The sequence below is a fragment of the Carassius auratus genome, linkage group LG44F, assembly GCF_003368295.1.
Source record: "Carassius auratus strain Wakin linkage group LG44F, ASM336829v1, whole genome shotgun sequence".
NCBI classification, from domain to species: domain Eukaryota; kingdom Metazoa; phylum Chordata; class Actinopteri; order Cypriniformes; family Cyprinidae; genus Carassius; species Carassius auratus.
In genome coordinates, this window is record NC_039298.1 from 4850022 (window position 1) to 4877400 (window position 27379).

General features: G+C 39.2%; 1 protein-coding gene across 1 annotated transcript; it reads right to left on the reverse strand.

The window, feature by feature from the left end:
- Positions 1-8093: 8093 nt before the first annotated feature.
- Positions 8094-19287, reverse strand: LOC113068225 (sperm acrosome membrane-associated protein 4-like). Its single transcript, XM_026240884.1, has 3 exons — positions 19180-19287; positions 9161-9271; positions 8094-9072 (listed from the first exon to the last, which is right to left on the reverse strand). The coding sequence occupies exons 1-3, from the start codon at positions 19229-19231 to the stop codon at positions 8846-8848; spliced, it is 390 nt and encodes a 129-aa protein (XP_026096669.1). The 5' UTR covers positions 19232-19287; the 3' UTR covers positions 8094-8845.
- Positions 19288-27379: the final 8092 nt, after the last annotated feature.

A 27379-nucleotide genomic window follows, 5' to 3' on the forward strand; every position in this document is an offset into this window, starting at 1 on the left:
ACATAACTTAAAGAACATTTAACAGTTTTTTTATGTTACAATGTGCTAGAATAAATAAAAAGTCAACACAAGATTAAAACTCTGTCATTTACTAGGCATGTAAAATCAATATCAAATATCCCAAAGCTAGTTCCTAACCCTGCCTCTCATTGCTGAGAAGTTTCTGTTTATTAAGCCCCACCTCGTATATATCATCACCTCACTCCAAAGAGTTTGGAATATTAAATATATGTTTTACATTGTATGTAAATGATTATGAAAAAATATCACTACATATTAGCAATGAGACAAGTAAACACTGTGTTAGTAAACAATTCAAGTTCCAGGAAGCTATGGGATCTATATATTGTATCTTGACTGATTCTGATTGAAGGAGGTGTAACATCTACAGCATGTAAGTGTAGACGGAGGCGGGCAGAGCTGCAGTCATGGACAGATGTGCAGCCCTCGCTCCGTTGCACAGGTCTGTGGCGCAGCTGGATTTGGTCACGCTGTACCCCACTCCCAGGACCCTCCCGGCCGTGTTGTAACAGTCAGATGTGCAGCCACTCGATGACAGACTCAGAAACCCAGTCACATTGAACTCTGACAAGAGTTATTAGTGTTATGTATGTAATACCGTTATTTCCCCATTGTGCCTGCGGGTGGCACTGCCACTTGTAATTGTAATTGTGAATTGTGTTCCTTAAAGTCCAGAAGAAGAACAGTATCCCTGAATGTTGGTTGTGTTATTTGAATGTGGTTTAACCCAAAAGTTTTATATATGTTTTAGTCAGTTAAAACATATTTGGTGACGAGGTGGATTAAAATGACCACGACGCTACTAACTTATAGTGGATCTTAGTTAGGCGTTACGTTACCATACATTTTCTTTTCTCTGCGTAGCTTTAGTGTTCAGATTAGCTAGGAAAGCGTCGAACCGTGGACCTCATACATTGAACGATTTGAACACTTCATAGAAGCAAATAGTATTGAGGCTGAAAAGAAAGTGCCTGTGCTACTCAGTGTGATCGGAGGACAAACATATGGACTACTCTGAAGTCTTATCACTCCAGACAAACCGGGAGAGAAAAGCTTCAAGCACATTACAGACACGCTACAGCAGCACTTCTCGCCGAAGCCCTTGGTCATTGCGGAGCGTTTTCGTTTCCATCAGAGGAATCATGAGGAGAGCGAGTCGGTGACCCTGTATGTTTCAGTTCTTAGAGGGTTGTCAGAACACTGTGAATTTGGCGGACATTTGGATGTTGCACTTCGTGATAGATTTGTGTGTGGCCTAAAAAGTGAGGCTACTCAAAAATGCTTGTTGATTGAATCTACGCTGACATTTCAGAGAGCGGTAGAGTTGGCGGTCTCCATGGAAAAAATGTCACGTGAAGCACACCAACTCAGCGGATCACTGACGGTAAATGCTTTATCAAAGAGTAAGACTGCGGAAAAAAATGCAAACGATGCGGAAAAAATAACCATAATGATGATGATTGTTGGTTTAAAGACAAAAAATGTAATGTTTGTGGAAAAAAGGGCCATATCAGTCGCGTTTGCAGGAAAAGTAACGTTTATGAAAAGAGCAAAAGCTGCAGGGCCAACAATAGCATTTAAGTGAAAAGTGAAAGTGAAGTGACATTCAGCCAAGTATGGTGACCCATACTCAGAATTTGTGCTCTGCATTTAACCCATCCGAAATGCACACACACAGAGCAGTGAACACACACACACACACACACACACCCGGAGCAGTGTTCATCATTTATGCTGCGGCGCCCGGGGAGCAGTTGGGGGTTCAGTGCCTTGCTCAAGGGCACCTAAGTCGTGGTATTGAAGGTGGAGAGAGAGCTGTTCATGCACTCCCCCCACCCACAATTCCGTCCGGCCCGAGACTAGAACCCACAATCCTTCGATTGGGAGTCCAACCCTCTAACCATTAGGACACGACTTCCCCCCATTTAAGCAGAAAAGCTACATAAAAAAGGGAAATGTACACCGCCTTGATGCTGATGCAGTGTCTAATGATGATGACACAGACTCGGATTTAGCCCTGACCCCAACATGGAAACGTATTCATGTAGATTTTGCTGGCCCATGTGAGGGTCACATGTACCCAGTCGTAGTTGATGCACATTCGAAGTGGCCTGAGGTGCAATTGATTGATCAACAACAGCAGGGAGAACAATTGAAGTTTTGCGGAACCCTTTCAGTCATTATGAACTGCCTGAAGTAATTGTGGATAATGGACCACAATTTGTCTCTCAGGAGTTTGTAACTTTCCTGAAGGCCAAACATGTGAAGCATATCCGTTCAGCCCCATATCATCCAGAAACCAATGGGCAGGCTGAAAGGTTTGTTCAGTTGCTAAAACAAGCATTTAAGACATCTTAAGGCTCTTCTACTGTTTAGAGATGGTTGGAAACATTCTTGCTGATGTATCGCAACACACCACATCCAACAACTTTGTTGTTTTTGGGACGACAACTGCACACACGGCTGGATGCCTTGAAACCCAGTGTGACAGCTGCCGTGCGACTCTCACAGACCTCACAGGTCCTCCGCCGTGCTGGTCGTTCAAAACCATGACAGTTTGGAGTCGGCGATGCTGTTCTGGCTCATGATTACAGAGGGAGAGAAAGATGGACATCAGGTGTGGTGACGGCTCAAGATGGTCCAGTATCTTATAATGTGGATGTAGGAGCTTCTGCGGAATGGCGACGCCATGCTGATCAACTCTTGTCCATTCTGAATCAAACAGCTGAAACAGGTGACACAACCACCTGACATCAGTGATGTATCTGTTCCTGTACAGACCTCTGTATATGACTCTTCTTCAGCACCACCAACCAGGGAACAGGATGTTAACAATGACACGTCAGAGTCTCAGATAAATCAAGGCAAACTCGACATTCCATCAGTGCAGGTCAGACGTTATCCAGCCAGAGTGATTAAACGGCCCAATCGTCTGACATTATAAAGCCATGAGAAACTCCTGTTGAACTGAAATGTAATTAGTTATGTTAGTGAGTCTGTTCTGACAAGGGGCAGAATAATCCCCGAACTGGCTCGAGGCAAGAGTAAAAAAAAAAAAAAAAAAAAAAAAATGCATATTTTTTGAGTAGCTTAGAATGCATTGTTTTTCTTTTGTTTGTTGAGTAAGAGGGGAGGAAATGTTATGTATGTAATATCGTTATTTCCCCATTGTGCCTGTGGGTGGCACTGCCACTTGTAATTGTGAGTTGTGTTCCTTAAAGTAATAAATCCAGAAGAAGATCAGTATCCCTGAATGTTGGTTTTGTTATTCGAACATGGTTTACCCCAAGAGTTTTATATATGTTTTAGTCAGTTAAAACATAACAATTAGAGACCACAAACAGCAAGATTTCAGCATCTCTTTAGAAATAATACTATTAATAAACATAATAATGTTTTCAGAACACAGGTTGGGCTTTAATAAATGTGTGTGTGTGTGTGTGTGCGTGCGTGCGTGTGTGTGTGTGTTGACTGACCTATTTTGGCGTTGTAGCAGCTGGGCTCGGAGGCAGCGCAGGACACTTGGGAGCTAAATAAAAATTTGCCTAGAATGCCCATTTTACAGGTATTACACATCAGGGTTTCACTTGGAGAATCAGAAGGACAACAGAGCATTCTTGTAAACTTATAAAATATCCCTCCCTGAAATGTGCTGGGTAATCCATTTAAAATGACACTGATTTGGTGTGAGAACACAATGGCTTTTATGGAGTGACTGATTGAGTAATTCAGTAACTATTTACAAGTTATATATGTATATATATATATATATATATATATATATATATATTAGTGGTGGGCCGTTATCTGCGTTAATGTGCTGCATTAACGGGAGACTCTTATCGGCGTTAAAAAAAATATCGCCTTTAATCTGTTCTCAAAATTGGGTTGAGAGCTGGGTCTATACTAGGCGAGCTATGATGACTTTCACCTTGATATTTTAGCGCGGATGTATACCTAGCCGAATCTTTAGGGGGGGGGGGGGGGGGGGATGAGTCTTCGAACCTTTGTGTATGACTACTGTGAAATTACCACATCAAACGTGACATGCTTACATGGATGCAGCTGAAGCCGCTGGGTTTGCTTCAGGGATTTTTTTTTTTAAGAAGCTTCCCAAAGGAAACCTCGCAGTGGGTATGCAGCCCGTGTGCATTACGTATGTGGTGCTGAAGCAGCACAGATTCATACTCATTGTGCTTTCACACAGGACATGTTTGCAGTCCGCTACTCGGTACGTGAACGATCGCTGCACTGCAGACGCAACGCTCCTGGAACACAATGACGGACCGTTAACATGGGTGCGTGAAAAAATATGCAACGAATACGCACTGCAGACGGATTATGTGTGAAACAGGCGTAAGGTTGTTTGCACCTTGTGCACTGTGGAATTAGTTTACAGCTTTCTCAAGCAGTTTGTGATGCATTTTGGAAACAGGAGATGAGCCCCTGGTCTAATGCACCACATGTCTTGAGAAACCCAATTCTCAAAGACTTACTTTTAGTCATTATTTTATTTGGGTAGCACACATATTCTGAATGCCTTTGGTAGAATTCAAATGAGACATTTTAATCTAGATTAATTCCAAGATTACAGTGAGATTAATTACAGAGAGATTAATATTCGGCATGTTTGTGTGCTGCTGTGCGTCCCTGTGTTTAATAAGCAGCGTGTACAAATGTTGTGGACCCGCCTATACTAACACTCAGTCTAAATAAGAAAGAAACAACATTGCAGCAGACTTTAGACCAGGTATGAGTTGGTCTATGGCACAGTCTATTTTCAGCTCCTTAAAATAGCAATGCACCAGCAATGCACATGAACATACCTCTTTTTTAGACCATGGGCACAAAAATTAGCGCAAATGCATTTGTTAATTAAATGACAAGCGATGGATGGGTGAATGCGAATGGTGCCGGACTGAAACTAACAAACACACTTGTGCTGTTATCACGGGACGGAAGAGGCCACTACTGAATGTACCTCCTCAAGGAGTTTACCCAGAGACACCACAGACGGACAGGAAGGTAATTAATAAAAGTTCAGTTTCATTAAGTTAAGATCCTAAATACTAAAATCTTAACTTAATAAAACTGAATTTTAATACTTACCTTGCTGTCCGTCTGTGGTGTCTCTGGGTAAACTCCTTGAGGTGGTGCATTCAGTAGGGAATCTGTGTCCCAATAGACGTTGACTTTCCTCCTATCGCACAGCTGAGGCTCGTCTCTTCATTAAATCACTGCGCCCGGACAAAATACATGGGGGAAACCCCGGAACCGGCCCGGTGTCTCGCTAAACTGCTCCCATCCGGAAACATTTCCCGGGATAATAGTTCCTCTTCGTCCATCACCCCGTGACACTGTGCCTTGCGTCACATTGCATGGGGTGTATGATAGGGCCCAAAATGTTCACATTGTTAAATGACAGTAAATTATCTTCCACTACATAAATGTAAAACAAAGAACAGCACAGGATTATCATAATGTCAACCTTTAACCTAAAGTAACCTAACATTATCTTACCTAACATTTTCCCTCCCTTTATCACAAGCATTTTTCTTATGCTTATGCTATTTTTACTGTAATTTTAACAAACACACTTTAGAAACGTTAGACTCATTGTGTTTTCTCTAGAAACTCTTATTTACTGGTTAGTGATAGTAAGTGAGGTAGTTATTGTAGTAGTTAAGTTCAAGGATTGGCTAGGGTTAGGGATCTAGATGACCAACAGTGAATAGCGTTATCAAAGCTAAAGTCTCAGCAGAATGCCCTGTTTAAAGAATCATATTTTTAAATCACGTTCTTAATAACAATAAGAATGTTTCTTTAATTGAAAAATTCAGCTTTACCATCACAGGAATAAATTACATTTTAAAATATATTCAATTAGAAATTAAATTTTTAATAGTAATAATAGTTTTCAGTACTACTGTTTTATTGTATTTTTTTCAAGTAAATGCTGCCTTGAAGAGCAGAGGATACTTCTTAAAAATATATTTAGAAATCTGAAATATTAAATGAACTAAGGGGAGTCTATTGTAGACTTACTGAGAGTAACTAATCCAATCGCTGCAATGACTGCAAGCACAGTTCTGATCATCATGTTGATCTGAGCACACTAGACTGCTCTGGATACGTCCAGATATACGGCCTGATAGAGAGGTGAGGGTTTGACATAGGACAGACAGTGAAGAAAAATCATTTGATTGTGAAGAATGAACAGAGCGATCTGGTTGGGGGAGTTAAGAGATATCTTAATAATGACACACACACACACACACACTGTTTTTGCGAAAAGTGTGTTCACCCCATAGGCGTAATGGTTATTATACTGTACAAACTGTATATTCTATGGCCCTACCCCAACCCTACACCTAACCCTAACTCTCACAGGAAACTTTGTGCATTTTTACTTTCTCAAAAAAACTCATTTTGTATGATTTATAAGCGTTTTGAAAAATGGGGAAATGGGTTATGTCCTCATAAGTCACCCTCTCCTTGTAATACCTGTGTCATACCCATGTCATTATACAGAGTTGTGTCCTGATATGTCACAAAAGCAAGAGCACACACACGCACACACTGAATGAATGTTGTTCAGTTTGCTTTGACGCGATGTATTTTTGTTTTGTTTAAATCGCTATATAAATAAAGGTGACACACACAAATGCACATGCACGCACACACGTTTACGTAGCTATATAAATTTGGATGTTTTGTAGGCGTCTTTTTTTATACTTGTAAATGTTGTAAACTAACCCTAACCCACACCCTGAAAGAAAAATACAACAATAAATCAATTAAAGGTACACACATACACTCACTCACTCTAGACATGCAGCGTCTGTGATTTTGTAGCGTGTTACAGGATGGACATCTTTTGATTCATCTCAATATAATCGTATAATCATCTAAACATAATGTACCCAGCAGAACCTGATTTTACCAAGTGATGAAGCAATCAAATCTGAAGAATCAGTTTATAGCGGTTGTGAAGTTTAGGCTTGCGATCAGTGTTTGGTGCTTGTACATCAGTGTCGTTCATCCAACATTTCCTCTGATTTTAGGGATTCGTCATGGTTAAGGTTAGGTTTCGGTTTAGTGACATGGTCAAGACTATGTACCAACAAGTGGCCCCCTAAAAAAAACAAAAAACATGATTTATCACCTTCATGTTTCAAATTATTTTAAATGATGTAAATGATGCTCATTTGTTGACTTTCTCAGGAAATACTGACACCTGTATATCTCAGTTAAACAGGTTAGTGCACTCTTATATGTTGTCTTCAGATGCACTGAGGTGAGAATAAGGAGTCTTTATTTCTCTGATATTTGTACAAAGAGCATGTACACACTTTTTAGAACCTAAACTATTTTCCTAACAAAAACTATGTAAAGCTAAGCTGGCCTCCATAGCTTGTGTTACTATACACTGAATAGTTTAAATGCATTATCTGTCATGGGTGTCATGATAATCGATGAGATTTTTCTTATAGGAGAGAATGTGGTAAGTTGAGCAAGAAAGGAAATGAGCCACTCCCAGTTTCTTTGTAACTGATAACAAAAGTAATCATGTGATCCATTTTTAGAATGTATTTCCTGGGGATTTTTGAAGAGTTTTGCTGTGGGCTGAATTGTGCAGCATGTGTGTCATGATGCTGGTTGACAACACTGATGTAATAAATACCTAATTGGTGAATCATGCTGCTCTGAGTAAGTGTTACGTCTAATAAAGAAATGATCATATTTGTGAATTCATGAATAATTAAACAGAACCCAGTGCTTGCAGGACTCATCTGGTCTACACATAACACACAAACACATTTCTAATATTCAAGTCTGTTAAAGGATTTTTAGGCTGCATTAATTAACCAGGAACACTCATATATACAGATGACATCACTGAATCAATAATAAACTGACTTTAACTGAAAGGTGTACTCTTTGTTATTGTCTTCTTGCATTATAAACACACTATCGTCCTGTTTGACACTGAAAAGTGCTTTGACACAATATTGTATAAAGTGCTATTTAAATAAAGGAGACTTGATTTTACTTTTATTAACTACTATTTTATTGCTCTTATATTTACATTGTTTTCACACAGCATGATGGCAACTAAAACAGGTCATTTGTCAGAACATGCAAGTGCTGCATTCTGTGACCCCCCCCCCCCCCACCACCAGCACCACCAAAAAAACCTTTCTTCCTAAATTCTTGCATTTTACATACATTTCTTTCAGTAAGCAATGTAAAGAAACACATTAACAGAATACAAAAAAAAAAAATGAAGAACGTCCTGTGTAAATGAATTGGCACACATGTACAGTACTATAGACGAAACCCCAACATTCAAATTAAATGGTTACAAAAACTAGGACCTCAGAAGAAATTTTATCATACAAACACACAGCAAGCTGCTATCAACATCTGAAGGTTGTTTATTTAATAAGGTTTTTATTTCTCAAACGCCCCTAAAGAAAGGTCAAAGAATCTGTTAGATTGCATGCTGACATATGTGCATGTCTGTGTGTGTGTGTGTGTGTGTGTGTGTGTGTGTGTGCATATGTGTGTAAACCACCTAACTATGTATTGTTGGTTTTAATTAATGTTAGTAGGGTGAGGAGCTTATCTATAGTCAGAATGGCCTTTATTGCTGATATTCAACAGATTTAAGCTATGTATCTATGCAGAAAATGATGGTATGTTGAAAGTATCACTACTGGGCAATCTACTGAAAATGTATTAATTCCATAGATTATTTTGCAACTAATAAATTTGGCTTGTTTAGTATGCATGATTTGCTCAGTGGTGCTGTGTATCCTCCTCAAATGAGGAGTTTGACCATGAAGAGCGAGCTAATGGCAGTGAAGGCCATGCTGAGGGCAGACACATGAAAGTGAGCCGGAGCGGAGTTACACAGGTCAGCAGAGCAGCACGTCTTCATCATCTGGTACACATTGGTGCTTGAGTTGGACGGGAAATTCACCTGTTCAGTTTTGTTGCATTTGGACACTTCAAGACATCCTTTCATCTTAATATCCACTAATCCACCTAAATTGAGATGCAAGAAGAACAGATTAAGCTTTAAAAACACATAAAACTAAAGGTGTCCAACAGCTCTTGAAGAGCATAAACTCACCAGCTTTCCCTATCCCGCTGAAGCACTGCTGTCCGGCATCACACGTCTTTTTGCTTGTAATGCAGAGATTCCACAAACCCAAATTACACTCATAACACTGCAGTGCCTGACCTGAGACACAAAAATACATTTCAACTGTCAGAAACATGAAATGCATTTCAATAAAAAAATAAAAATAAAAAAGGGGTAGAAGTTTCTACAGATTAAAGAGTAATATGGCCTGTGTCAATGGACAGGTAAGAGCATTATTGCACAGTTTTGCATGTTTCTCAAATGGACCAAATAAGGAACATGGGTAAAATTTTCAACATTTCTCATCAACCCTTTCTCCTCTCAATGTGTGTTCTAGATTCTGGCAAGTATACGAGACATGTGAAACACCTGAAATGCTGAAAAACTACTATAAAACCTTGCTGTACTGGTCGGGGGTAGATAGAGGGTGACATGGTAGTGGATTTTAAATCTCTCCGTCCCACTAAAGCAAAAAAAAATCCTGTCCCGTCCCAATCCCACGAAAACACTGGAGGAAAATCCCATCCCATTTCAATCCCAGAAGAATCACTCCCATTCCCTCCCACTCCCGTGTTGTTGTTGTTTTTTTTTTTTTTACCGGAATCTGTCAGTTACAGTAAAAAAAAAAAATAATAAAAAAATAATAATAATGTAAAAAAAATACAGTACAGATCAAAGCATGCTCACTTTAGTTAGATAAAAATTAAATATGTAGTGTTTTTTTTGTTATTTTATTGAACCGAAAGCCACCTTAATGCACATTGTGCATTGGGCGCAACATTACATTTAATGTAAATCATCCATGCTAACACACATTTTCTATTTTATTTTATTATTATTAATATTATTATTATTATTATTCATTTGAACATAGACATTTAATCCTCTAGATTTATTTTTCATTCACAGAGTTTCAAAGTTTCTCAGTCATGTGCAGAAACCACATATTGTTTGTCTTAATTATTTTACAGAAGCACAACGTTTCTTTGTTATTCTGAATGCACACAAATAAATGTATACGAATTTGAAAGATTTATTACTTTTATCTGTATGACCAAAATTTACAGAGTATTTTAAAAGACACAAGAGAGCACTGGTGCCTCCATCTGTCCTGCCGTGAGAGCTGCTGTTCAGTGTCCACACACACTTCAATAGCGCACAGTTCTGTAGGTTAACATTAGATTGAAGGGCCATGTACAGTTGTTACATCTTTTAGATTAAAAAAAAACTATATTTGAAGCCTATGACTGAGGTGGGCTTTTGGATGTACTGCCCGATGTAGGCTACTGTATTAGCACATAGACCAGCCATTAACCATCTGTCCTTTATCAGACACACCAAAGCAAACAGAAGGAGAGCATAAAGAGAATAATGAATTCAATATTCAATAATTCAAAATGAAAATATAAGTCTACAGGTCATGGTTTATTTATTTAAAAGGTAAGGCTATATTGGTGAGTCATGTGTCTGTCGGCTCTTTCCGTGGAGGACATCGAAGACATCTACCTATTATATGCCAAATGTTTTCTATGGGTGAAAGATCTGGACTGTAGGCTGACAATTTCAGTACCTGGATCCTTCTTCTACGCAGCCATGATGTTGTAATTGATGCAGTATGTGGTCTGGCATTGTCATGTTGGAAAATGCAAGGTCTTCCCTGAAAGAGTAGATGTCTGGATGGGACCATATGTTGTTCTAGAACTTGGACATACCTTTCATTGATGGTGCCTTTCCAGATGTGTAAGCTGCCCATGCCACACGCACTCATGCAACCCCATACCATCAGAGATGCAGGCTTCTGAACTGAGCGCTGATAACAACTTGGGTTGCCCTTGTTCTCTTTAGTCTGGATGACATGGCATCCCAGTTTACCAAAAAGAACTTCAAATTTTGATTCTTCTGACCACAGAACAGTTTTCCACTTTGCCACAGTCCATTTTAAATGATCCTTGGCCCAGAGGAAACTCCTGTGCTTCTGGATCATATTTAGATATGGCTTCTTTTTTTTGACCTGTTGAGTTTAGCCTGCAATGGCGAATGGCACTGTTGATTGTGTTCAAACGACAATGTTTTCTGGAAGTATTCCTGAGCCCATGTTGTGATGTCCATTACAGTATCATTCCTGTATGTGATGCAGTGCCGTCTAAGGGCCCGAAGATCATGGGCATCCAGTATGGTTTTCTGGCCTTGATCCTTACGCACAGAGATTGTTCTGAATCATTGAATGATATGATGCACATTAGATGATAATAACTTTAAACTCTTTGCAATTTTTTTCTCTGAGAAACTCCTTTCTGACATCGCTTCACTATTTTTCACCACAGCATTCGGGGAATTGGTGATCCTCTGCCCAACTTGACTTCTGAGAGACACTGCCACTCTGAAAGGCTCTTTTTATACCCAATCATGTTGCCAATTGACCTAATTGTCACGACGAGGATACAAGGATACACGGAGAGAGATCCAAATGCGAGTATGTCTTTATTAAGGGCTATCCAAAGAGTAAACAGTCCAGGCATGGGTCAAAACCAGAATAATAATCCAACATGAAAACAAAACACGAACACAAGGCAAGTGCACGACTGAATGATGGACATGAATTCACAAGGACTCTGTCACACATATTAAGACAGACCGGGTTAAATACACAGGGAGAGACAAATGCTAATGGGGAAATTACTGAGTGCAATGATTGATAACCAGTGACAGCTGGGTGCAATGATTTAGGCAGAGACATGAGGAATGTGGTTAATGAAGTGACAGACACCGTGGGAAAAGAGGACATCTAGTGGATACCCAGGGAACACAACCCAGACACTGTGACAATACCCCCCCCCCCATGGAGCGGCTCCCAGACGCTCCACGACAAGACTACAAAACAGAGACCAGGAAGGAGGCGGACAGGTGGAGGCTCATGGGGAACAGACACCAGAAGTGTAAACACAAAACAGAGTCCCACAGGGCGGAACAGAAGACCACCACAACCCTGTGGACAAGGCGGAAGCCCTCTAGGGCGGAGCAGAAGACCACCATAACCGTGTGGTCAGGACGAGAGCCCCCCAGGGCGGAGCAGAAGACCACCACAACCATGTGGTCAGGGCAGGAGCCCCCCAGTGCGGAGCAGAAGACCACCACCTCCGTGTGGTTGGGACAAATGCCCCCCAGGGTGGAACAGAAGACCACCACGTCCTTGTGGTCGAGGCCAGAGTACCCCAGGGCGGAGCAGAAGACCACCACGTCCTTGTGGTCGGACCAACGGGAGGACGAAACTCTGGTAATCCCATGGTGTTTCTACTGGATTCCAGAAGATCGGTGCTGACCTGACTCTGCTCATGAAGATTATTGGTGACTTGCATTTGTTCATGAAGGTCAGTGGTGACCTGCCCTTGTTCATGAAGATCCCCGGTGACTTGACTCAGTCCTTGAAGATCACCGGTGACTTTTCTCGGCCCTTGAAGATCACCAGTTACTTGACCCGACTCTGAAAGGTCAACGGTGACTAGCCTTGTCTCTGGAAAGTCTATGGTACCTAGCCCTGACTCTGGAAGGTAATCGGTGACTAGTCCTGACTCTGGAAGGTCAGCGGTGACTATTCCTGACTCTGGAAGGTCAGCAGTGACTATCCCTGACTCTGGAAGATCAGCGGTGACTAGCCCTGACTCTGGCAGGTCATCGGTGACTAGACCTGACTCTGGAAGGTCATCGGTGACTAGTCCTGACTCTGGGAGGTCATCGGTGACTAGCCCTGACTCTGGAAGGTCATCGGTGACTAGCCCTGACTCTGGAAGGTCATCGGTGACTAGCCCTGACTCATGGAGGTCATCGGTGACTAACCCTGACTCTTGAGGTTCAATTGTGACTAACCTTGACTCTGGAGGGTCCATGAGCACCTGACTCGACTCTGGAGGGTTCACGAGCACCTGACTCAATTCTGGAGGATCAACTGGAACCTGACTCGACTCTGGAGGGTCAGCGGGAACTAGCCCTGACTCTGGAAGGTCAACGGTGACTAACCCTGACTCTGGAGGGTCCATGAGCACCTGACTCAACTATGGAGGGTCCATGAGCACCTGACTCGACCTTGGAGGGTCAACTGGAACCTGACTCAACTCTGGAAAGTCAACGGGCGCCTGACTCGACTCTGGAAGGTCAACAGGAATCTGACTCAACTCTGGAGGGTCAACTCTGGCTGTCATCCTGTGCAGCGGCGCTGATAAAGCAGCCATCTTGGGCCATGACTCTGGACAGGCGGCCATCTTGGGCCGTGGCTCTGGGCCAGTGGCCATCTTGGGCAGTGGCTCTGGGCTGGCAGACTTCTTGGGTAGTGGCGAATTCACAAGGACTCCGTCACACATACTAAATACACAGGGAGAGAATAACCAGTGACAGCTGGGTGAAATGATTCAGGCAGAGATGTGAGGATTGTGGTTAATGAAGTGACAGACATCGTGGGAAAAGAGGACATCTAGTGGATACCCAGGGAACACAACCCAGACACTGTGACACTAATATGTTGCAAATTGGTCCTCCAGCTGTTCCTTATATGTACATTTAACTTTTCTGGTCTCTTATTGCTACCTGTCTCAACTTTTTAGGAATCTGTAGCTCTCATGAAATCCAAAATAAGGCAATATTTGGCATGACATTTCAAAATGACTCACTTTCAACATTTGATATCTTATCTATATTCTATTGTGAATAAAAACTTTTACTCACAAGTTGGACAGTGTCCCAACTTTTTTGAAATCAGGTTTGTACATGGAGCTACAAATCACAAACCAGCAGCACGGCTAACAGGAAGCAGGAATGACACTTTTGTACTTAAACTGTATTGTACACTTTTGTACTTACACACATGCCTAAACAATGAGAAAATACACATACCCTACAGCAAATGTCCCATATTATATACCCAAGACAGTTACTTCCATGTTCTAATCCCAGTCGCAGTTCATTAATAGGGGTCTGACTTATTCAACAACCAATTAAACAATAGCATTCAAATGGCTTAAAGAAAACACAGGGTAAACAAGGAGAAGGGGCTCATAATTGTGTAAAACGTTTTTTTTTGTAACAGTACACAGATGGCCAGCGCTGTCTTCCACTTTCAATACCATGACTGAGTGCCCTTGAGCAAGGCACCGAACCCCCAGCTGCTGCCCACTGTGTGTGTTCATGGTGTGTGTTCACTGCTCACTGCTCACTGCTCACTGCTGTGCAACTGATATTTATATTAAAATAACAGTGTGAGCCTAAAAGAAAAAGAAGCATAACTCACTGAAATATGTTTTATAAGATAAGAGAAGAATGCAGATTGACTGAAGGTGTGTCACCCCAGGCTGCTTGCAGCATTTATTGCTATATAAATGCTACAGATGATGCTACATTTATTTGTGGTTTTACATAGCAAAGAGAGGAACGAGTCTTGTTCATTAAATATACAATATATATTAAAAATAACATTACAAATATGAATGAACGCTATATAGCTAATTTGTTTAATATATAATTATATCTTTGATGGCCAGCGCTTTTTTCCACTTTCAATAACATCACTGGGTGCCCTTGGGCAAGGCACAGAACCCCCAGCTGCTGCCCACTGTGTGTGTTCATGGTGTGTGTGTTCACTGCTCACTGCTGTGTGTGTGCACTAGGATGGGTTCAAATTCTGAGTATGGGACACCATGCTTTGATCACTTTCAGAGTATAGCATATTTATCATTGACATTGAGTCCATTTAAAAAATAATTTGATGACTGAATTGGGAAGGCAAACCAAATGCTTTCGCTGTGATTTTATAGTATTGTTTACACCAGGGCTGTCAAGTCCTGTTTCTGGAGATCTACCTACCTATAAAGTTCAGCTCCAACCCTGATCTAACACAGTGATCTGTAATTATCAAATGCTCCTGAATATCTTAATTAGAATCAGAATCAGAATCAGAATCAGAAAGAAATTTGTTGTCAAGTGTGTTTACAGTCATGGCCAAAAGTTTTGGCAGTGATATAATTTTTTTGTTTTGTAAAGTTTGCTTTTCACAAGAAAATTAAAAATAAAATGATCTGTTCCTTGATCCTGACACAAAGTGACCAGCTGGCATTAATTGACTAATCAAATCAGCAATGTGAATGAGTACTTGTCAGATTAATCACTATCATACTTACAAGATTGTAAGAGCAGACCAATTGCTATAAAAGGAGGGAAGATGCACTTCCAATCATTGTGTTCTTGTTAGCAATGGTTACCTCAAAAGAAGCATGTGCAGCCATCATCATTTAGCATCAAAACGACCTTATGTATGGTAGAAGAGAAAGTTTAACATGCTGCAACTTCAGAAAACACATGCAAATAGAAAAGGCACCAGAAAAAACAAAACAAAACAGGTGCTGCATCAGGTGCTGCAAATGCTAACAAGCAAACAAATTGGTTTTGTTGTAAATATTTGTAGTGCATGTGGTGTCAAATTGATTAAGTACCTGACAGAACCAATTACCGGATCATCTAGAACTTCAAGGAGGGAGGTTTGATTGCAGTGAAGAAGTCTTAAGGACGTCCAAGAGAGTCCAGCAAGCACCAGGACTGTCTCCTCCTGAGGAGTCGGCTACATAATCGTTTCTCCAGCAGTGCAGAGCTCACTCAGGAATGACAGCAGGTTGGTGTGAGAGCATTTGCACGAACTGTGAAGACAAGACTTTTGGACAAGGGCCTGGTGTCAAGGGCAGCAAAGAAGCTACTTCTCTCCAAGAAAAACAGCAAGGACAGACTACATTTCTGCAGGAAGTACAAAGATTGGACAGCAGAAGACTGATGAAAAGAAATTATCTTTGATGAAGCTCCCTTCCGATTGTTTGGGACATCTGGAAAATGGATTGTTCGGAGAAGAAAAGGTGAACACTACCATGAGTCCTGTGACATTCAAACAGTGAAGCATCCTGAGACCATGCTTTTCAAACATAATTCTGCCCCAAAACACTGCCAATAACAAAGAAGTGTATTAAAACATCCTGCAAGAGCAACTTCTTCCAACGATCCATGAGCAATTTGGTGATGATTTGTGCATTTTCCAGCATGATGAACCACCATGTCACCAAGCAAGAGTGATAAAGAAGTGGTTCGAAGATCATTACATTTAAATTTTGGATCCGTGTCCAGTCAACTCTCTGGATCTAAATCCCATAGAGAACCTGTGGGCATTCCTCAAAAGGTATCACTGTTTGTCAGTATTCCATAGAAACATGTGGAAAAGTAATCTACAAATACTGAAGCAGCAAACTTTGCAAAACACAACATTTCTGTCACTGCTAAAACATTTGGCCATGACTGTACACACATAAGGAATTTGTCTTGGTGTCAGGAGCTTCTCGTACAGAAAGTACAAACATAGTGCAGACATACATATAATTTAAGGTTAGCTGGTAATTAGACAGTTCAGTTGTGTTTGAACAGGGTTATAACTGAACTTTGCAGGAAGTTAGATCTCAAGGAACAGGATTAATAATTTGATTAAAAGTCCATTCTCTATGATGACAGAGCTGTAACATAAAGTGAGCAAATATTGCAGCATCAATTTGTCAAATTACAGTTACTGAGCCGATGCAATATCCCTTGAGGCAACATGTTCCATATACAACAAACCAGCTATTAGGTTACTGAAGAGACCAAGAAAATAATCAGCTCCAAAAAAAAAAGTGTAGATAAACTCCTAATTTTTTTTTTCCTTAAGGGAACATAATCGAACCAACAGGGCCCTTAGTATAATCACTCGCTGTATCATTATATTGAATATTATTTAAAACCCATGTTCCCATGAGGTTGGTTACAAACAATCCCTCAGTTTGACTGAATGAGCGGTCAATTTTCTTTACACTTCTAATCCATCATACCAGTTGGTCTATTTACTGAAATGTTGTGGTGCTGACTAAAGTTGGAAGGGACAACTCCATCACTAAAGGGTTATGGTCTATTAATTAGCCGTGAGAAACTCATGAGAAATGGATGTTGTTCCCTCAGCATAACATCTTGAGCTCACGACATAAAGAATTTGTTACCTTACAAAATGATCTTGTGGCCACAACATAATATCACATTCCCATGAGTTATCTCAAATTAATATTTTGTGGCCACAACATATTATCATGTAATTATGTCAGGGTCACAACAAAACTAAGTTTACCGACCATGTCACCTTAGGGGCACTGTACATGCATCAGTCCAAAAGAAGTGAAATAAAAATTGCCCATTCTTAATAAAAAGTGTTTCACACAGTTCCATAAGGTGAACAAAGGCCTCCTGTAGCGAATCTCTGCATTTTTGCATTTCCATATTCAAAACATAAGAATCCATTTAATCTAGCTTGTATCAACAGTTGTACACAGAAGCAACTCCAGGAGGATGAGTGCGAGGTTGGCACTGTGCATGCACCGGTGAAGCTCGTGAAAACCAACATTCGTCTCTCTCTCTCTCTCTCTCTCTCACACATAAGCACGTTCATGCACACACACACACAATGAACAAAACAGTAAATACTTCAAATACAGCAAATACTTCAACTAATAACAAAACATACTTACAGTAGGTGATTCAGAAGCGCCAGATTGTCGTAACAAAGTTAGAATTACCTCCTCTCCTAGGTTCATAAACCAGTCGTCCATAAAATGCGTTGCTGTTCTGTTGTAAGTATTCTTAAAGATTCCTAAATGCATCTACTTTTTTGAAGGCCAAATAAAGTGCTTTTGCTTTCTTCTAGATATACACAACATCACCCTGACATGACTGCTTCAACACTGTGTCACTGAAACCACGCTTTCTTTCTTTGTGTCAACATTTGCGTGACATTACAAAATATTTCCAGATAGTGATGTAGAGATGTTTGGGCATGTTTAAACAAGGTTTTTTTTTTTTGGGGGGGGGGGGGGGTCTTAACTTTGATAAAGAATATCGCTTCAGATTTGAGACTTTAGTCTTTGCAACAGATCTTCTTTATGCACAGAGAGCTTGTAACAATACAAAAAGAAAGGAAAAATTTGAATCGCATCATATGACCCCTTTAACAGGAGCAAAGGAAGCAAAGTCTCCTTATTTGGCAAAGGGAATTCATCTGAAAGAAGATGACTTGAGGGTGAATAATTTATGGGCTAATTTTCATTTTTGGGTGAACTTACCCTTTAACCAAATCTCTGTTAATGGCTAGTGCTGAAAATGACTCAGTGTTTGTTCTAATGGAGTGCAAATGATGAAGTGTACTTAGTCCTAATGTATGGAAATGTTATGTGCTTTTGGGTGCATGATAACCAGCATTTGCGTAGATTTTTAGCTGAGACCTTCAGTGTTTGTTTGTTTTTTCCAGTCACCTTTCACCCAAGAAAAGGAGCAAGCACCAAAAAACGAAGTGAGATTACATTACAATATCTAATCGGTCCAAGATTTTAAAACTACACAATATTAGAAATATATATTCTCTCTGTACAACGTAAATTAACTGCCTGCTTTATTGTTTCTCCAATATATTCATTTTACAAAATAACAGGAGAGATGGGGCAGATCTTCAGCGCTGTGGTAAGATACAGTTTTTGTATTATTTTCTATTATAAAAACAGTATTAGAAACCATATTGGTCTAAAGCCAAACTGACTGCCTCATCAGTGGGCGAATTCTGCCAAGTTCGTTTGCCAACTGGGTGAGCCTCTGTACCTCAAGTTAACCTGTGTCTGTCTCATAAACAAGCACTAGGGGAGGGGGCAATACTTTACAGCAATACACATATACAGTAAACCAGAGTCTCCTAAATTTAATATGTTGATGACTCACAGATTCACATGTTCCACAATGACTGGAATAATGTGGAAGGAATGTAGTTCATGCATCACACAAATAAACCAACCAGAACTAAGCAACAAATAATCTACAGTTATAATTGCTAATCAAAGTCACATTCACAGTGTGCACTTATGAAACATAATTTAGTAGACTTTGACACAAAGGAAAATAATACAAAAACTGTATCTTACCCACTGCGAAATAAAGAGCAACTGCAAACAGTCCAAGAAAGACTTTGTTCATGTTTCCTGTTGTATGTGAGCTGAGTTCAAGTAGAGGACCGTTCCAGTCTAGTCGGACTGCTGTGATCCTCTATATTTATAGATCCACACCCATATGGCACCACCCATTACATTTCCAAACACAGAAGGTATGGACCACAGCCTTGCAGCTACCTGAGTCTTACAGCTGACTGCAAATGATCTAATTTATGGACAACTATGCCCAGAAAAAAAAAAAAACTAAAACAACAAAGGAAAAAAAAAGAGAAAGGGGAAAAAAAGATCAGCAGTCTGGTGCTGAAAAAAGAATAATGAAAAAAAAAAAAAGCCCTTGATCAGGGTTCCTCAATTAGTTTTCACCAGGGGGTTGAATTCTGCCAATGATACCAAGCCAAGGACCACTGACCTATTATATATAAATATATATATATATATATATATATATATATATATATATATATATATATGTTATTATTAATACAAATATTATATAAATCTTGCTTTTTACATAATCGATAAATAAAGATAAATACAAGATAAATATTCAGATTTTCCACCCAGTAGTCTGTTTTGTTCAAAGAATCATAAACATTTTTGCATTTAGATACAGAAGAACTTTGGCTGTTGAATATTAAAAGCAAATGAACAAACAAAAAGTCTGCCATGCAAATCAACTGTTCCTGCCTGTTCCTAGACTGGATCTCTTCTCTCCACTTTCCCTAGTTGCAGATTCAATTATTAGATCTGTCAGCATTAATATTTTTATACTTCGATTTATTTTTTGTGGGGGACTGGGGCAAACTGTAACACAGTGTGTCCTAACCAGACGTATATTTTGTCCTAACCACCCATGTGACAATAAGCAACATGGAATTCTATTTTAGAAATGCTTTTTATTTTTTGAGAGGCAGAAGGCAGAAACAACATATAGAATATGACAGTGATTATGAGATTATGATAAATCATGTGCTTTATTCATTTTTTAATGTGTCTAATGTGAGTTTAAATGTTATTTTGCGTAATCTTTTTTAGCAATAGTGAGATATTTTTCCTCAAACCTTGAAAATAATTGATTCTAAAACAAACTTACATTAAAACTGTGAACTCACTGCGAACCAACATCCTTAACAAAGATGGTAACTTATCAGTCACTCACTCAAAACTGTTCAGTCCATTCACATTTGAATCATCTATTTTCAGTGTCCACTTTTCTTTACTTAACACTCACCATGTTTTTGCTGTCACATCGTAGATCTACACTAGACATGACAAAAGCATTCATGTGATTGGGCTAGTCAACTCTACAAAAGACTAATGGTGAGCAACAGCTCCAGTGGTGTAGATGGTAAATCGTGTGACATAACCATTTTGATGCTATCGACCTGAGTTCGAATTTGCCTTTTGCTGAAATTTTTTTCTCCCTTTTCAAATCTCATGTCGCATCCAAAAGGCATTTTTCAATAAAAATGATGGCGATAATTGAAAAGTTGAAAATAAAGTATCAGATAGGTGTAGGGAGGGCTTTATTGTCCCAATAAGGTGGATTACATTTTTTAATTAGAACTGGAATTAAAATTATAATTTTCACTCAATATGTTATTATTGCATACTGTATAATTTGCTACACTATTGCAGTGAAGATAATTGCCACGATTTGAAATAACTAGCATAAATAGCAAAATCCTGCTCTTGTATAGTGTAAATGGAATTATTACTTGGTGTAAAGCAAGGGTGTCAAACTCAGTTCTTAAAAGGGCTGCAGCCCTGCAAAGTTTAGTAATAGTCCTGCACTAACACACAAAACTTGGGCTGCATGAGACAACTCTAAAATGCTTCGGAGGCAGCATTCCCAGACAAAAAGGCATCAAGGCACGGTCAAATCCAAATTCTGCTTTACTTTCTGTCTCTGGAGGTAAAATCTCCCCCACTAAAAAAAACATCCTTTCATCCTAACATATTTTTTCCACACTGACTTCAGCTGTTTACAGGAATATGGCCCTGTGTCTCTAATAGGGATATACCGGTATCAAATTTTCCTGTTGCGATTAATTGCTCACACTTTTATCATGGTAAACGGTATTATCACGGTATTGAAATTTAGTTTAAAAAGGTGCTCATAAAACAGTATAACAGGTTTTTCTTATAACAAAAATAACTGAACATTTAAATTAGTGCTGTCAAAATTAGCGCGTTAACGCATTCGATTAATTTGAAATATTTAACGCGTTAAAAAAAAATAACGCAATTAACGCGGTTGCAGTTTTTTTTTATTTCCAGTTGTGGCCTATGTGTGTTCAACGTGCAAAGAAATATGGATAAAACCAAGGAAGGACTTTTAGACGGAAAGTTTCAGTATAAAACTCTGCCGGATTACTCTTCAGTCTGCCACAAGAAACATTACTCTTCATTTAGTCTGCCACAAGAAACAGCAACATTAAAATCATGAACTCAAATGTCATTGTTTAAAAAAAAACAAAAAACAATGACTGTAACAGTGCGTAAATCAGACCTTTCTGTAACGCTAACGTTAATAAGCTTAAACGAAAATAACGAAATAATTGTGTAGCGGAGTATTTTTTGTACACAGTGCCGCGAACTGTCAATCACTCCTGTGCGCGTGCATCACTGTCCTCCTCAGCTGCAGCAACTTGCGCTCTCTCTCTTCATCAAGCTTTAAAACAAAAAGGGGACAAAAAGATCATATTGTCTTTGTGCATAGGCTATAGATTAATTAGATAAATGAATATCTAAATTTGTGCCTTGCCGTCTACGGTATTTTTTCAGAACTTAGAAAAAAGATGCTGCAGCCAATCAGCATCCAGCGGGGGCTGCAGGACGACTCAACCTCCGCAGACAGTTTTTAATGTTTATCAGACAATAAATACTCAAGATTTTGCTTTAGTATAACTCACAACGAGTTTCACACACCTTCTCCGGCCACGTTGAGTTGTTGACACTTAACAGTGGGAAAAGCGACACATGCGCTATTCACTTGTATAACTTAAGGGTGAATGGGTAATGTAGTTTCTGCTCTGGGTGGGATGAATTAGGAAGCTTGCATTGTGAAGGGCGCTCTGAAAATTGGCAGTGCAGGTAAAAGATTAAAACCTCTATTAAAACAGATGTCCAAATGAGCGTACCGGTACGCTACAAGCACGTTCTGGGCGCACGGAGAGGTGGCGGTACGCTCAAGAGCTATATTTGGAAGTGGCGGTACTGAGTACTGGTGCTCTGGCCCACTTAAAGCACTGGCAATGACTATACTTTGGAATTTTTTTGCAGTCCACTTAGAATTCAACATGGAAATCATTTTAGTTCTTTATTGGCATTGATTGTTTTGAAATTCAAATGGTACTTACATGTTTTTATTTCTGTAATAAATATGGCTTTCAAGCCAACAGTTAATTTGGAGGATATTGATGGTTTATTGCAGGTATGTTGTTTACATGAGAAAATATGTGTTACAAGTTAAAAAAAAATTCCAATAAACAATCATATTTTGAATTTAAATAGTTTCTTTGTCTTGAGTTTACATTAATTATTTACATTTTACATTTACATATCCAAAAAGTTTCAGTCTGTTAATTGCGATTAATCGCGATAAAATCGCGATTAATTTTAAAAAATTGTGCGATTAATTAGTTAATTTTTTTTAATCGATTGACAGCACTAATTTAAATACAATAAAGCAATACCGAAAAATAGTTAAACGTTTTGCCAGTTAAAAGTTTTGCACTGATTAAAGTGCTAAAGAACTATAAAGACCCATAAGGTATCACTTTACAATAAGATCTCTTTAGTTCACCTTTAACATTCACAATGAGCAATAGCTACATTTGCTACAGAATGTATTAATCTTTGTTAAAAATCTTTGCCTCACGAGGGGCAGGGTGGTTCTTATGGGAAGTCGTGGCCTAATGGTTAGAGGGTTGGACTCCCAATCGAAGGGTTGTGAGTTCTAGTCTCGGGCCGGACGGAATTGTGGGTGGGGGGAGTGCATGAACAGTTCTCTCTCCACCTTCAATACCACGACTTACGGACAACTGCTCCCCGGGCGCCGTAGCATAAATGAAGAACTCTGCTCCGGGTGTGTGCTCACAGTGTTTGTGTTCACTGCTCTGTGTGTGTGCATTTCGGATGGGTTAAATGCAGAGCACAAATTCTGAGTATGGGTCACCATACTTGGCTGAATGTCACTTCACTTTATAAACACTTTTTAATAAAAAATAAATGTTTCAGTTCATGTTAGCTCATTAAATAATACAGCTGCAACTTTAGATTTTATCAACGTGTTATTAAATATTGGAATTCCTAAAATGAATGAATGTTCAGAAGAATTTTTAATTGGCAGTTTATATAAACTAATGAATTAACTAATGTCAAAAATAGTGGTGGGCCGTTATCGGCGTTAACGTGCTGCATTAACGGGAGACTATTATCGGGCGATAAAAAAAAAATATCGCCGTTAATCTATTCTCAAAATTGTGTTGGGAGCTGGGTTTATACTAAGCAAGCTATGATGACTTTCACCTTGATATTTTAAATAACCGACTGGCTGAGGCCAGCCTAAAAAGATGCTCAGGACAGTTGACAGTTGATCGTCACGAAAGCTTATCTTTTTCACATGTTTTTAAGCCTTACCCCTTGTCGATTTAAACATTAAAGCATCCAAACACAAGATGCGGAAAAGCTGAACAGAGTAGCTGGTTACTCGCACGCTGTGCTCGGTACGGAGAGAGAGAGAGAGCCGTTTATCACAGACAACGACACTGAACCGAGCTCTCTTCTGCGAAGTTCTACTCAAAGTGCCTCCTGCACCTTATGAATAAATGCAAATACCAGTTTGAACAAACAAAAAGCAGCATCCTTAACAAAGCATGATAAATAAATAAAAATAAACGAACATACAAATTAAACAATTTCAAACAGGGCCAACTGGTACAACCTTCTCCGTGTCCCCCCTAACCCCAACTACAGCCCTGCTCACGCCTGTTTCACACATACTCTGTCTGCAGTGCATATGCAGTCCGTGTGCGTTACGTATGTGGTGCAGCACGGACTCGATGTGCTTTCACACAGGACGCGTTTGCAGTCCACTACTCGGTACGTAAAGGATCGCTGCACTGCTGCAAACGCAACGCTCCTGGAATGCTACTGGAATCCGTTAACATGGGTGTCTAAAAAAAAATTCAACGCATACGCACTGCAGGCGGAGTATGTGTGAAACAGGCATAAGGTTGTTTGCACGTTGTGCAATGTGGAATTAGTTTACAGCTCTTTCAAGCACTTTGTGATGCATTTTGGAAACAGGAGATGAGCCCCTTTTCTAATGCACCACCTAGCTTGATAAACCCCTTCTCAAAGACTTACTGTTTGTCAAATTTATTTGGGTAACACACATATTCTGAATGCCTTCGGCAGAATTCGAATGAGCCACTTTAATCTAGATTAATATAGATTAATTTCAAGATCACAGTGAGATTAATCTAGATTAAAAAAAATTGTATCTATGCCCATCACTAGTTAAAAATGAAGCCCTAATGTAAAATATAAATTAACAATAAAAACAAATCTAAATACTTTCAAACAACTTCTATGTCATGTTGTAGTCCAGATTAAAATAGCATATTAAGACTTAATACTTAAGTGTTTGGCACTATGATGAACATCATAGCAAATACACAAATCTGATTAAAATTATTAAATATGTTTAAGAAAGTAGGGCAGCTGGTTTATTTGTGGTGTTTCAAGGGTAAGGACTGCATTTTCTGCAGTTTATCACCTTCTGCTGTCAGAGAGTGAATGTGTGTCTTACGTGTTTCTCCATGTGCTTCTCATGCGTGCTTGTTTACATCAGAGCACACAGAGTCTTTCAAGCAGCATAAAGCGGTGTTGTTCATTTTGACCAGTTGATGGGAATAGTATTCTTAAAATGCCTGCCAAATTCTGAATAATTTTTTATATATAATTATTCACGGTATTTAGAAGTGCCCACGATAACAATATCATGCATATTAATTACCGTGATATATCGCATTACCGAATACCGGCACAAGTCTAGTCTCTAATAATCTCTAACAAATCTGACAACAATGTTATCATAATGTTGTAACTTCTGCACAAATAGCGTTATTAAAACGGCAGCTAACACCACCACCACCACGGCGGCACCTCAGGTGGACAACCACAAAGCTTACTGCACCAACACGGCAGCGCCTCAGCAGACGAGCCCGCAAGTAACTGTACCACCACAGCAGTGCCTCAGGTGGACGAGCCTGCAGCTAACAACAGAACCACTAACTTCTTCAGGCTAGATCAGTCAGTGTGAATACGCAGTCCTAAGTGCATGTCTAAGACCACTGCACTGACTGTTTCTAAAGCAACGGGAAATTTCTAAGGACTTACTGTTCGGCTCTGTCATTCGGAGGGTGGGGTTTCTTGTGATTGAGCGACCTTATTGAGCATTGAATATATTATAGTGTTTGCTCACACAGACTAGCCAGTCTCCTTCAACCTCAAATTCTATTTCCAAAATCTCTATCCATTCTCCCCCTCCCTCCCTGCATCTTGCAACACACCTCACTTACAAACATCCTTTCATCCAAACATTCCCTCTTTCCACCCTTCCTTCAGTCTATTCTTCCCTCTCTTTACATCCCAATTGCACTCCCTCCCTACCTCCCCCTACCTCCTCCTCCTATATCCTCTTATCCTTGACCCCCCCCCCCTCTTTTCGAAGCTACAATGGATTCTTCCTAACAACCATGTTCTTCACATCCTTGAAGACTTCAGAGAGTTGCACCTTCATCTGCACCACCATAATGAGGGTCTACACACCAGCCTACGTCTTCAATGAACTCTGCCTTCCATTATCGGACTAGAAACCTCAAAGCCTCACACTTCATCTGAGCTAGACAGATGTACTAAGCGTCAGCTTGGGGGGCTGGAGAAGTTTTGTCATGCCCTGACATTTGTGTTTTTTTGGCTAAAGTCTAATATCATTGAAATCAGCACAAACTGGGCTATAATATAATATAATATATAATGTGAGCAGCATGTTTTTACTTGATTATGTTTTTGAGAAAAAAAATAAAAATATGCATGGTTAGTGAAAAACTAAAAATTTTAAATCACTTTAATAATAATAATTGGTTCCTGGGACTTTTGAGAACTGGACCCTGTAGCCTAGAATGATGTGAAAATCATCTTGTTTACTTACTTACAGAAAACAATATATTGATTTAAATTTTCTTGTTTGTAAAAGTCATATGTCAGTAGGCGTCAACTATCATAAATTTCATTGTGATTTAAACCTGAGAAGACAAAGGCCCGCATAATGAGCTGAATAATGAGCTGCATAATGAGCTGCATAATGAGCTGCATAATGAGCTGCATAATGAGCCTCTCAGTCAGCTTGTGTCACTGAGAGGGAAGAGTTAAAAGAAAGAATGTGACGACAAAATAAATGTATAGATTTTAGGTTTGTAGTTTATTTAGAATATATTTAATTATCCCACAACATAATTTAATATTCTCTTGCGAGTGCAGTTAAACAGTTTATTTGAAACAATCAAAGCTGTCTTTTAAAGCTGATTTTTTTGCATCATTACTCCAGTCACACAATCCTTCAGAAATCCTCTTAACAATCTGATTTTCAAAAAAAAAAAAAAAAAAAAAATCTATTGTTATTATTATCATTATTATTAGTATTATTTTCATTATCATTATTAATGTTGAAAAGAGCTGAGAATATTTTTTCAGGGTTTTTTTAAATAGTTGATAGAAATGGTATAGTATCAGAATCAGAATGAGCTTTGCTGCCAGGTATCTTTACACATACTAGGAACTTATTTTCGTGACAGAAGCTCCGCCGTGCAACAGAATGACAGCGACAGAACAAAAAACACATAATAACATAATAAAAATAATTATAAAAAAATACAAAAAAGTAGGTAAGGAATGACAATATACATTCCTTACCTACAGTGGTAATGTATATTGTTATTGAAACTTTATAATGTTTCACCTGATTACACATTTAGTCAGGACTTATAGTTTGGAAAAAGTTTATCTACTAAAATGTTTACATGTTACGTGAAAACTAGTACAAGTATATAAATAAATAAAAAGAGACTTACTCATGTTTATGATCTCTGCTGAATAAAGCTCT